The 13,042-nt window shown below is 41.2% G+C and overlaps 1 protein-coding gene across 1 annotated transcript in view; it reads right to left on the bottom strand.

Moving 5' to 3' along the window:
- Positions 1–2,044: 2,044 nt before the first annotated feature.
- LOC115464762 (triadin-like) overlaps positions 2,045–13,042 on the bottom strand; it is a 248,485-nt gene continuing 237,487 nt past the window's right edge. The window contains exon 35 of the mRNA XM_030195115.1: positions 2,045–2,145. Within this exon, the coding sequence (XP_030050975.1) occupies positions 2,060–2,145 (86 nt within the window). The 3' untranslated portion in view covers positions 2,045–2,059. The remainder of the gene's footprint in view (positions 2,146–13,042) is intronic.

Raw genomic sequence — 13,042 nt, forward strand, 5'->3', positions numbered from 1 at the left:
GGTCTGTTGGTGTGACAGTAATGGCAGGTGGGGAAATGGAGGGAAGGCAGGGATGAGAGGGGATCAGGGAGGGAGCCCTAGCATGTCTACCACCAGTTCTGACCCTTGCTGTATAGCTGGTAGGGATCCTAAGCCTCCCCCGCTGAGGACTTCCACCAAAGATGGCCAGAACTTCCTTCTACCAAGCTCTGCAGTTGGTGACAGTATGCTTGAGTCACCGACAGCTAAGCACGCATAGGGTGCTGGCATCAGTGGCTTACGGATGTTGCTGCTGCCTGCCAAGTTTGGTAAAAGGGAGTTCTGGCCACCATCAGAGAAAGTCTTCAGCTGACAGAGCTTGAGGATCCTTATTAGCTAATGTATTTATATTTTACGGTAGGGCAGGGCAGAGAAAATATTGTGCCTACCCACTTTGGGCTCAGGCCCATCCAAAATTGGCTGTCTGGCTATGTCACTGTTCTACAATGGGCATATACACTTTATAGAATCACGCTTAGCACTGATTTTTTTTTTCCCATGCTGAATTTTGAGCACCATTTTTGAAATCCACATCCCTTCCCCCCTAAATGTATAGTCTGTAAGGAAAGACTTAATCCAGTGATGTTTTTCCCACTACACGTAATCAGGAGCACCTTACAGTATCACAGCAAAGTCCACCAACTAAAAGGCCAATGACAAACGTACTTTTATCTACGTAGAAATGCACCACATCAAGCAGAGCCACAGACTCAGTACTTCCTCAAGCCTAAAATTGACCTGACTGTTCTAATAAGCCACTGACAGGACCTTGCGGGGATACCAACTCCTTTTCCTTGAATTTTTAAAGAAAAGGAAGGTTTCAAATCGAGTGTTCCTAACTTTTAGCCCCTATTGGATAAAAATGAGAGACTGCAGCCTTTTAGAACACATACCATTGAGGACAATAGTTATGTGTGTGTATGTATTTTTCAAACTTCAGGAGAACTTTGTTTTTCAAAATATATTTTTAAGTTTTGAAAAAGTATCTGTAGAAATACATATAATTGTGTATATCTATCTATCTATCTATAGATCCTGCATACTTTTAAGTAAATTCCATCCTAGACCTTGACATATAAAACTTAAAATGTAGATCCTCAATCTCATAGATTATTTTTCTATAGGCACAACATGGGATCTCTTCTGTGAATAAGGACCACAATTACTCAATCAACAGTTTCTATATTCTTCTATGGGCTTGTACCTTTCAAGGTACCCAAAGGATTTGCTTCTTTTACTTTTATAGATTCTGCAAACCAATAGTTACAATTGATTAAGATATGGTAGAAGCATGGTAGATGATAAACCGGCTCTTAGAATATGAAAAACAAGCTAAGTACTGATTGATGAATTTATTTTTACATAAAGAAAAGTAGAATTGGAATGACTAAAAAGTGAAGCAAGTTACACTATAATAAAATTGGAAGGTGGAAGGTTTTTCAGCCAGCGAAGGAAATTAAACAGGTGGAATATACAATCCTCTTGTGATAAAACTGAGGATTTTCCTTCCTACCTAAGTGGAGGTCCTAAGAATTGATGGAATATGGAACATGTAAGTAGTGAAGGTGTTTTTTTTTTTTATTGTTGATATTAATATACTTCACTCCTTCTTGGTTGAGTTTGCACATAAATGGTAGGCATGCTAATGCTGGGTTATGCTAGTATTTTATAATAGGCCTTGGAAGGCCAGATGCTTTTTTAGAATAGGCTCCTACTGTGATTCCTCAGCAAATAAATGAAGGGGTCTAGTTACAGTATTGCTCCCATTCTATTCCTAGTAGGTTTTTTTTTTTAAAGCTAGAAAACAGTTTCACCAACTAACTGTCAAGTAACTGCAGGCAAATGAAAGAAATTTTATTCTGGAAAGATACAAATTTGAATACTGCCTGGTAGGTCACACTTATGACATGTGGTATAGAGATAGGAGGCTGTGCACAGAAAGACAGACTACTCCACAACCAATTTCAAGAAAACCAGATGCAGTCAGCATTTATTTCCCAATGATATTGTAATAGGAGTAGGGGCATATGAATGAGAATCTTTAAGTGACAAGAGCTGAACAAACCTCTTCAAAGGCTATAATTACAATACCTTTTTTCTTTTCTTCCTTTTTTTCTGTATCTGAAACTGGAAAAAATGTAGCTGTAACAGAGCATTCATTTTAGCAACATTAAGGGCCCTGTTTACTAATTCGCATTATAGGCACGTCAACAATGTTAACGTGCGTTAACCATGTATGTGCATTAACTGTGTATGCACCTATAATATCCCTATAGGCGCTTACATAGTTAGCATGCACACTAATTGTAAGCGTGATAAAAATGCTAATGGGCCTTAGTAACGTTCTTATGCATTTTCATTTTATGCAGCCCAAACAAAAATGTACATTCCTTGCCTTGGTCAGATTAAAAACTGGAAAGAAGACAGTTTAGAATATTTAGACTGGTTTTTGTGTGCTTAGATTACTTAGAAAACCACTGCTGTCCCTTTGAGAAAATATGTATAGTAAAATACTTGTGTTAAAAATGCTTGCATGCTTTGCCTTTCCTATGGGTGCCCAACATGGGCATAGTTTGGGGGGGGGGGGCGAGGGGGGCGTTGTCCCCCAAATGCAGGATCAGCACAATGCGCTCTCGTTCCCTCCTTTCCACCCTCAGCTCCCCAACAGCCCTCCCCTCCGTTCCTTCCTGCCTCCCCCCCGCGTGTTTAAACCTTTTATTTTCAACAGCGACACCAGTGAAGAAACCAGCACAGCAAGCGGGCTCGCCTCCAGCCTTTCCCTTCCCTCACAGACAGTGTCCCACCTTCCTATGATTACAAATATGCTAGTAAGCCCTGCCCCATCCTTTGCCCCCCCCTCCCCCAAATGAAACAGTTAAACTACGCCCATGGTGCCCAAGAGGGGCAAACTAGTATGTATCCTTATAAAAATATTCAATATTCAAAGGCACTTGTTCAGGCAGCAGCAAATTGCTACCTGGGTAAGTGCTGCTAACAGGGGTCAGCCATTGATATTCAGTGGCATTATTTGATTACTGCTGCTGAAAATCATTACAGACCATTCTGGCACTATCTGGATAGTCCTGAGACAGTATGATTCAGAGCAAGGACAGAGTGGGAAAATATGCTGATAGTCATGAGGGGAGATGTAGCCCAGTGATTAAAGTATTGGCCTGAGAACTAGAGAAGCCTAGTTCAAATCCTGTTGCTGCTGATGAAGGATCTCTTTTACTAAATTACGTTAAGGGGGAGATTCTACTGTATATATGGTACCTAAAAAACAGAGCAGGAATTAATGCTAAGCATATTCTATAAGCAGCGCCTAGAATTAGGCGCGGTATATAGAATACGCTTAGTTGATATATCAGCACCTAAAACTATATGCCTCCATTTACACCAATGAAAATGTGGTGTAAATCCCAGCACGTAGATTTAGGCACAGTAGGCCATATTGTATAACTAAAAGTGTAAATTCCAGAATTCCCATGAAACGCCCATTTCCCTACCCATAACCGTGTCTCTCTTTGCCTGTGCGCGTTAGAACTTAGGCGCACTGCATTACAGGGAGTTGTGTGCATAAATTCTAGTTATTGCCAATTAGTGCTCATTATTGCTTGTTAAGTGCTGTTATCAATGCTGATTAGCTTGTTAAGAAGGACGTTCTTGCAAACAAAAATGTCCAAAATGAACAGCCGTTTTCCAAAATGAAACATCCAAAATATGAACGCCAAAAAAAGCAGGCACAAAACCATCCGTATGGCATCATTTGTACAAAAATGACCACACAGACATCCCTGAAGAACAGAGGGGCAGACTAGTGGTCAGTGCAGTGGATTTTACACAATGAGATCTAGGTACAAATCTCACCACAATTCCTTTATATGTTATTGTGAGCCTTCCTGGAACAGATAAAACCTACTGTGTCTAAAGGCATACCACTACAATTGCCATCACATTTGCACGTGTCTTATACATTCAGGTACAGTAGGCATTTCTATGTTCCAGGAGGGCTCACATATTTAAAAGCAAATAAAAGAGTTTAAATGGGAGTTATACCTGGGTCCCATTGCTCAAAGTCCACTTCATTGACCACTACGTTACTCCTTACACTTGCTTGCTGTTCTATTAGGAATGGCCATAATATCTGAAAGCAGTGCATTTTGTCTAGCAAAAAAGGTGCTGGTAGTCAAATGCCAGGCCACCCTTCAAGGGTGGAGTGATCATTGAGGGACGCACCCCACAATAGCCAGGACTCCTGCAACCAGTCTTAGAATCTATGACAAGGCAGAATTTGTATGTAGAACCTGAGAACCATGGGTTAAGTTTACAGACAGTGGAAAAGGTGCCGGTACTCAGTACCCCCAAGTACCCCCTTAAAAAAAGCCCTGTCTGAAACTGTCATAGATCCTGGTATCCACTATCACTTTCACTTCTTAGGGGAGTGGGAGGGAGTCAGAAACCAATGGGAGATGAAGATGGGGCAATCTCCTTATCCCTCCAGTAGTCATTTGCACCTTTTTGTACCCTGGATGTGATTGAAACCGGTCTTTTTTTCTTTTTTTATTTGCCTTGAACATTTCTTTCCATTCCAGTATTGCTGAAAGATGTCCTAATTTTGGCCTACCCTAGTCCTTTCCAACGCACCCCCTTGCTATTTGGATGAACTTCAGTATAAAATGTCCAAATTCTGACTTTCAAAAATTGTGATTTGGACAGTTTCAGCAGATGGACTTTTTTTTTGGCCATTTTGAGATGTCCATCTGCTCTGAAAATAAGCTCCTTAGTGTACCTGAAAGTAACTCACCTTGAGCTACTATTGAAAAAGATGTGAGCCAAATCCAAATAAGGGGAGAAGTTACCAACATGGGCAACTGTTAAAATGAGTTATTATATGATTAACCTGGATTATAAATTAGGTCTCAATGCATAAAACGGGAGCTGTGCTAAAATAGCATGAGTGGTGGCAAAATAATCTAGCTTCATGGTATCCCACATTGATAACTTCCATATTCCACCCTGAATAAATAAAGCATTACTCTCTGGATAACCATCTGGACAGGTGAAGTCAGAAAAATTGGTGCACTAAGGGACCCTTTTACAGAGCAGCAGTAAGCCCAATGCGGGCTTACCACTTGCTCTTCCGGGACTACCGCCGGCCAAACATGGCCACCAGGGTAGTCCTGCCCTATACACGCACCATTTCCGAGGAAAAAGAAAACCCCCATAAATGGCTTGCGCAGTGGTAACCTGTCGATAATCAGACATTGCTGTGCGCTGCCCAGTTATTGCCGGGTTAGTGCGGGAGCCCTTATCGCCACCTCAATGGGTGGCAGTAAGGACTCCCCACCACATGGCCACATGGTAAGAGCTCTCTTACCACATGGCCATGTGTGTCTGGGGGCTTTTTACCTGCTGCAGTAAAAAGGGCCCTGACGTGTTGAAAAAATGACCCCCACCACTAGCGCAGGGCCCCTTTCCCTGCAGCTTGATAAAAGGACCTGTAAGATAGCAGAGTTGAAAATCACTGTTACCAAGATAACAGGCAGTTAGTAGTCTACCTTCTGCTGACCTCATGTACACCTGCTATTTGCCCATCTGACCTAAACACGCCCAAAGGAATGCCCCCTTTTAACACAGCTGAATGTATGACTATTGTGAATCCTACAAAAGAAGAAAAGTGGTCTAATATTTTTGAGTATCAGATTACACCAATAAAGTCAAGATAGAAAATGGATAACTCTGAATATTAATTTATAAGGACCATCAGAATGTAAGCACAAACTTCATCTTTGTACATAGCGCCATGTTTTGCTTCAAGCTGTGTCAGGGAAGCATAAGAATTTCTCAAAACACTTCACCAGTTACCGTTATGGATGAAAAATACCAGAAAGTGTTTTGCGAAATTATTATGCTTCCCTGGCACAGCTTGAAGCAAAACATGGCGCTATGTCCAAAGATGAAGTTTGTGCTTACTTTCTGATGGTCCTTATAAATTAATATTCAGAGTTACCCATTTTCTATATATTGTGAATCCTAAGCATATCCTCTGAAGAGGGAAATTTATTTACCTCTTTATTCTTACAAGTACTTTTGAAAATTGAATTTATCACTGAATCCCCTATGCCATTGTTGTTGATACACTATTCCAAAAAGAGTGGATTAAATGATGATTGGTGCACTTGAAGTATCACACCTAGTTAAGGCACATCTATAATATTTCTGAAAAAAAAAGATTTCATTTGGTTTGGAAAGATAAGGAAATAAAAGAAGTTTTACAGAATGAAGTTGAGTGACGTCTTAAACTGGCACCAGAAGGAAAATCCAACAGTCTGAAGATTCCAGGCAACAGTGTTAATAAAGTGAACCAAAGAGGCTGATCTGAGATGCAAGATGTATTACTTGGAATAACAATCACATCAGATCATAATGGTGCCAGGAAATTATACAGATTGCATCTCAGGGCATGTATGCTAATAAGAGAACACAGTGCATTCATTTATGGTAATTTGTCCTAAAACTATTCCCTATTTGACAGTGAGCGAGTTATTCATGGCCTCCAATTCACTTTAATCTCCCTAGCTGAGTCTACACCCATTAAGTCTGCAGATGATAAGTGCTAAAAGTTTTCGCGAGGGTAAATTTTATTACAGGACACCTATGGAGAAGTCCAAAAAGGCACCTAACAAAAGGTAACCTAGATGCTTATGTGTCTCTATAAAAGAGGATCCCAGAACCAACCTACCAGCAAACTATGGGCCACTGCATTATGGGCCAGTTTTTAGCATAGCATGTAGCCAGAAGATTGGTATTTACACATGTATGTATTCATATACACATGAGTATATATGCCAATATTCTGTCATTTACACACATTCTATAAGAGGTTACATTACAAATTGCATTTATTACCCGCCTTTACCAAACTAGTTCTAGGCACAAAAGACTACCTGAGCAATTCTCAGGATAAACAGCAATAATAAATAACATAAAATTAACCAGCCCATGCGGAATCTACTCAGACATTACATTTCTTCACCCAATTCTAGCATAACCAAGCAATTACACATGTATGCTTTTACACATGAGCACTTAAACCAACCATAGAGCTTGTGTAAATACTCATACCTAGTTTAGAGACATATGCATGTAAATTGTACTATTAATAGTTTAAAATTTGTTATACCACTCTTCAAATGGCCAGAGTGGTTTACAATCCAAAATTAAGGCAGAAAGGAACATCAATAAATAAAATAAAATACCATATTCAAATCATTCAACCAAGAATTAACTTATCTTTCATACAACGTTAACACCAAAAAGATTACATTCCTACCAATCTCCAGGCCTCCTATGATACAAACCCAGGTCAGCCAAGGGACCCAAATACTTGGTGGAAAAAAAATAAGTTTTTAACTTCAATTTAAATTGACTCAGGGAGGTTTCCACCTGCAAATCTTGCAGGAGCTGATTCCATAGATAGGGGTCATGGCAAAAAAAAAGCACTACCTCATGTAATTGTAAGATGTGCTTGCTGTGTGCTAGGAAGGGCCAATAAGGCAGAATTTGCAGACTATAAAGTCCATTGTGGATTATAAAAGCATATCAAAGGGACCCTGTAGGCCGGTGTCCCTCCATACAACACCTTATGGGTCAAGATCAAAATCTTATACTGGGGTCTATACTCCACTTGGGAGCCAATGGTAGTGAACATATAAAGTTGTAACAAGTTCTCTCTACCCTACCCCTTCCAGTAACCAATTGGCCACATTTTGCAAAAAGACAGCGCACAAACCCTACATAGACCACCAAAGATTGTATAAACACATGAAAAGTGGCATTATCAAAATATGACTGAACCAACCACAGCCTACACAAAGAAAATCCGTCCGAACCACTCGTGACACCTGCTGTTCAAATCTTAATCTTTTTTATGTATGTAAATGTGCACTATGCCCATACTCTGTCCATGTGAAAGCCCATCTACAAAGTGCTCACCATCGAAGACAGGCACCAGTGGCGTTCCTAGGGTGGCTGACACCTGGGGCGGATCGCCGATGCACCCCCCTGGGTGCAGTGCAACCCCCCCCCCGGCAAAACGACAGACACCCCCCGGGTGCATCTTTACCTGCTGGGGGGGTGCCGCGCGTCTGTTGGCAACGCTCGTTCCCTGCTCCCTCTGCCCCGGAACAGGTTACTTCCTGTTCCGGGGCAGAGGGAGCAGGGAATGAGCGTTGTCGACAGATGCGTGGCACCCCCCCCCCCAGCAGCGAAACGACGGCCACCTCCCCCCCGGCGAAATGACACCCCCCGGGTGCATCTTTACCTGCTGGGGGGGGGGGGGGGTGCCGCGCGCCTGTCAGCTTCGCTCGTTCCCTGCTCCCTCAGCCCCGGAACAGGAAGTAACCTGTTCCAGGGCAGAGGGAGCAGGGAACGAGCATTGCCGACAGACGCGCGGCACCCCCCAGCGGTGTGCACCTGGGGCGGACCGCCCCCACCGCCCCCCCTTGGTACGCCACTGACAGGCACAGAATTACAGAATAACATGTTGCTGGGGTAGGGGTATATTTATCGATTTGGGAGACTCTTAAGACCTGTAATTTTACCGTTAACTGGTGCCATTTTAGAAAAATCCCATGTTATGCAATGAGACCTAGTTACTAATAACTGGGATCAAGAGCAAAATAACATGTCTTGATCGTAGCTCACATCAATAAATTCCCCCCCTTCATGTTATTTACACTTGAATGTGTTCTCATGCACTCATAATACTGGCATTTACTGCATACTTACCACTTAAATCTATGCAACTCCTTATAGAATTACCCCCTTAGTGGGAGGTAGAAGATTTTCCATGAGTGAGTACATCTAATTCTACCTATTCATGAGTTGGACTGCACTTGTGTCATCACAATGTGCCATGGTAATGTGCTTAGGTTTTACATATGCTTTATTATTATTATTTTTTTTAAATTCTGAAGTGTATTTATTGATTCATTAACCAGCTCTGTTCATGATCACTTAATATCCTAGTGGCTTACATGAAAACATACACAACTCCAGTTTGGATAGGTTGTAGAAGTAGGAATTGAGACATACAAGTCAGTACATCTCAATTTTCACTCGTATTTTAGAACAGAATCTACTGATGTAGATCCTGTTCTAAAACACGGGGAAATGGACATTTATGCACTGGGCGCGTTCAGCATATGCATCCATTTAAATTTTGGCATTTCGACAAGAGAAGATTATTCAATAAAATTTAAGTTGAAAAAATAAAAATGTATAGAATATAGACATTTAATAAGCTGGCACATAACTGGTTATGTCTCTAAGATCGCAAAGATAATTGGTTATGGTGCTAACGGAAATATTCAAAAAATATTTTCACAAGGGGTTGACAGGCAGTAATCACACAGCAGGTGGCTGTAAGTGCTTCCCTCTCTCCCGCATGACCATGCGGTAAGAGCAATCTTACCACATGCCATTTCTTTTTCTTGGAATTTTTACCCATTGCAGTAAAAAGGGCCTCAGCAAGCAGCAAAAACAGCCCCTGCTGCTAGCACAGGGCCCATTTTACCGTAGCTTAGTAAAAGAGCTGTGTTGTGACAGAACTGTGTGTTTTAAGCCTGTAAAACTGCCTTAATTCTTGAAGAGTGGAGGAGTGGCCTAGTGGTTAGGGTGGTGGACTTTGGTCCTGGGGAACTGAGGAAGTGAGTTTGATTCCCACTTCAGGCACAGGCAGCTCCTTGTGACTCTGGGCAAGTCACTTAACCCTCCATTGCCCCATGTAAGCCGCATTGAGCCTGCCATGAGTGGGAAAGTGCGGGGTACAAATGTAACAAAACAAAAAAAAAAAGTATTTCTCTAGTTTGGCCAGCAGGTGGTGCATGTTATGTTTTAAGCTGTTACAAAGAACTGACCTTTCTTTCTTTATTTAACACAGATAAAGGAAATGCTTGCAGTGATGTAACCAGCTAATTTTAAAACTTGTTCTGAGCTCTGATTGGCACAGGAGCTCATTTTTCATTTGGATTTTACTGGTTTTTTTTCCCAGTCTTAGCCAGGAAGAAAAGAAAGACAGATCTCTTTGCTGAGGCTGTGTGAACAGTTATATGTCCTGATCTTCCCGGGTACTTTTTAGAAAGTAAACAAATGTTTAAATAGTTTTATAATTGATCCATATTTCAATTACCTTTTATTGTTTGCTGATTGCACTTTCTATGTTTCACTGTTCAATTTTAAGACAATAAATACCATTCAGTTTATTGCCTTTGCTGTCTGTACTGATAAAGGATCCTGGTTGTTTTGTGTTGGGTCTATGAGTGCTTTCTGGGAACTGTGGGACCACTGAGAGTGTGTCCTCCAGTAACCTAGAAATCACTAGGGATAATTTGAGAGTGGGAGACTCGCCCAGAAGTAGTTGGGACCCAGTCTGTGGGAGGAGGGTGCTAGAGTACAAGCAGCAGGTGTAGGCAGATCTGAGTTGAGTTGGGGATTGATCCTCTAATTGTCGCAGGGTATCCCAAGGCAGGTAGCTAGGTGTTTCATGACAAGTGTATTTTGTAACATGGTACATGTAAATTCTAAGTCACATAGTTGAAAGGAGAGATGGCTATGGGTGGGCATGAGCATTTCTAAAATCTATGCATGTAGATAGAGAATACACCCGCTTTGCACCTAATTTAGGCACTGGGATTTACACCAAGTAAAACATGGTCTAAATTGGCTCTGCCAAATTTGGTTGCATGGAGAGGCACTTGGCATATTCTATATACCGCATGGAAATTTAAGCCTATTCTATAAAATTTAGGTGTGCTTTAGAGAATACACCTAGGCATATTTTGTTACTGTGTAGATTTTTCAGGTGCCATATATAGAATCTAGCCCTTATTTTTTAGAGCCCATTATAGAATTTCCCCCTCAGTGTTTCTTCTAAAGCACTATTTGGCACAAAAACCAACAGGGGAACTTTTTTAACTGTGAGGATTGCAGAAGCCATTTTCGAGATTTCCAAGAGAAAATACTGGCATTTACATGTGGATATTACACATGTAAAAAATGATTTCAGAAAGCCACTATATACACATGAAAATCCATACAATGTAACGCTATGAAGAGGATCTGGTTTGGGTCGGGGTTGAACAGGACTAAAATCTACAAGTGCGTTCCCCATTTCACCAAAGGGATGTGCATGTATGAGGAAACAATTTCATTTTGGTTTTTACATATATAGGTTTTAAAAAGTGCTCATTTTGGCCAAAGCTTTACCTGAAGGATTAAGAGAGTCATTAGGAAAGGAATGGAAAATCAGAACAAGGATATTATTGTGCCTGTATCACTCCATGGTGCAACTGCGCCTTGAATACTATGTGCAGTTCTGGTCACCGCATTTAAAAAAAGATATATTGGAATTAGAAAAGGTACAGGGAAGGGCGACAGAAATGATAAAGGGGATGGAATGACTTCCCTATGAGAAAATGCTGAAATGGCTAGGGCTCTTCAGCTTGGAGAAAAGACGGCTATGATAAAGATCTATAAAATAATGAGTGGAGTGGAATGGGTAGATGTGAATCACTTGTTTACTCTTTCCAAAAATGCTAGGACTAGAGGGCATGCAATGAAGCTACAAAGTAGTAAATGTAAAACAAATTGGAGAAAATATTTCTTCACTCAATGTATAATTAAAAACTCTGGCATTTATTGCCAGATAATGTGGTAAAATCAGTTAGCTTAACGGGGTTTTAAAAGGTTTGGCTATCTTCCTAAAAGAAAAGTCCAAAAGCTATTATTAAAATGGACTTAGGAAATCCACAGTTTATTTCTAGAATACGTAGCATAAAATGTATTTTAATAGTAGTAGTAGTAGTAGTAGTAGTATTGTACTGTTTTGGGATCTTGGAAACTGGATACTGGGCTCGATGGACCTTGAGTCTGTCCCAGTATGACAACATTTATGTATGTATGTAATCCTATGTAGTTTTTGTCCACCTCCAAAATAAAACCAAATTTCCAAGCTCCAAGTTTATTAGGGGCTTATATTCCGCCCATCAAATGATGTCCGAGTAGCTTACAATTAAAAGGAATAGGAAAGAGATAAAAGTGTGATGGTAGCAGGTAGTGAGGGAAGAAGGGCTAGAAATACAATTTATGATGATAGGAAAGCAGGGAGGGAAAGACAGGAGTGGTGGTGGGGGGTGGGGGGGTGGAATTGTGGTGCCTAGGGCACTGCCGCACCCACATGTGAGAGTATGGAGAACTTTATGATGGTAGGAATCTATAAGCTATAAGAATCTATAAATAAAAAGTTTTTTTAAATCTGTCTTGAATTTCTACAAAGAGGAGGATTGACAGGGGGGAAACGGTAGTTTGTTCCACATCTCATGGCCCTGAACATTAAATTGCAGGCTCACTACTTAACTGGCAGCTTCTACATGTGTAGGTTTGCAAAATGGGGCAGCTGAACATGGCAGTTACAAAATCACCATTTCCACATGTAAGTGCCGACACCTCCACGTGAATGCAGCCAGCCCTGTGACATTCATTTTTTTGAAATGATATATCTTTGTAAAATGACTGCTCTTTCTGGACCTTGTTAGCAAACACGCATGCACGTCTACATGTGTTTTAGAAAAAGTTCTATATAAGCAGATTGCTTCCTAAAATACCACCAGAATTGAGAATGCATACATAGGACCACATAAAAATCAGTCCTGTTTTAATGCAGTGCCCCATAGCTGGTTAAATACCAAATATCACACTTAACTGGCAATGCATTAGCCAGAGCCAGTGCTAGACGAGATGGGGCCTGGGGCAGACGCTAGGGAGGGGGTCTCCAAGCTTGCTTGCAGATAGTCCCACTTTCAACTTTAGGCAGGTTTGGGGCCCACAGTGACATGGGGACTCAGGGCAATTGCCCTGTTTGCCCACTCCTAATGCTGGCTCTGGCATTACCTGTCTCTGTAAAGCCGGAAATTCAATGCTGATGCCCAGACACAGCCTGGGACTGAATTTCCGGCTTTAACGT

This window comes from Microcaecilia unicolor, chromosome 3, assembly GCF_901765095.1.
Source record: "Microcaecilia unicolor chromosome 3, aMicUni1.1, whole genome shotgun sequence".
Lineage (NCBI taxonomy): Eukaryota > Metazoa > Chordata > Amphibia > Gymnophiona > Siphonopidae > Microcaecilia > Microcaecilia unicolor.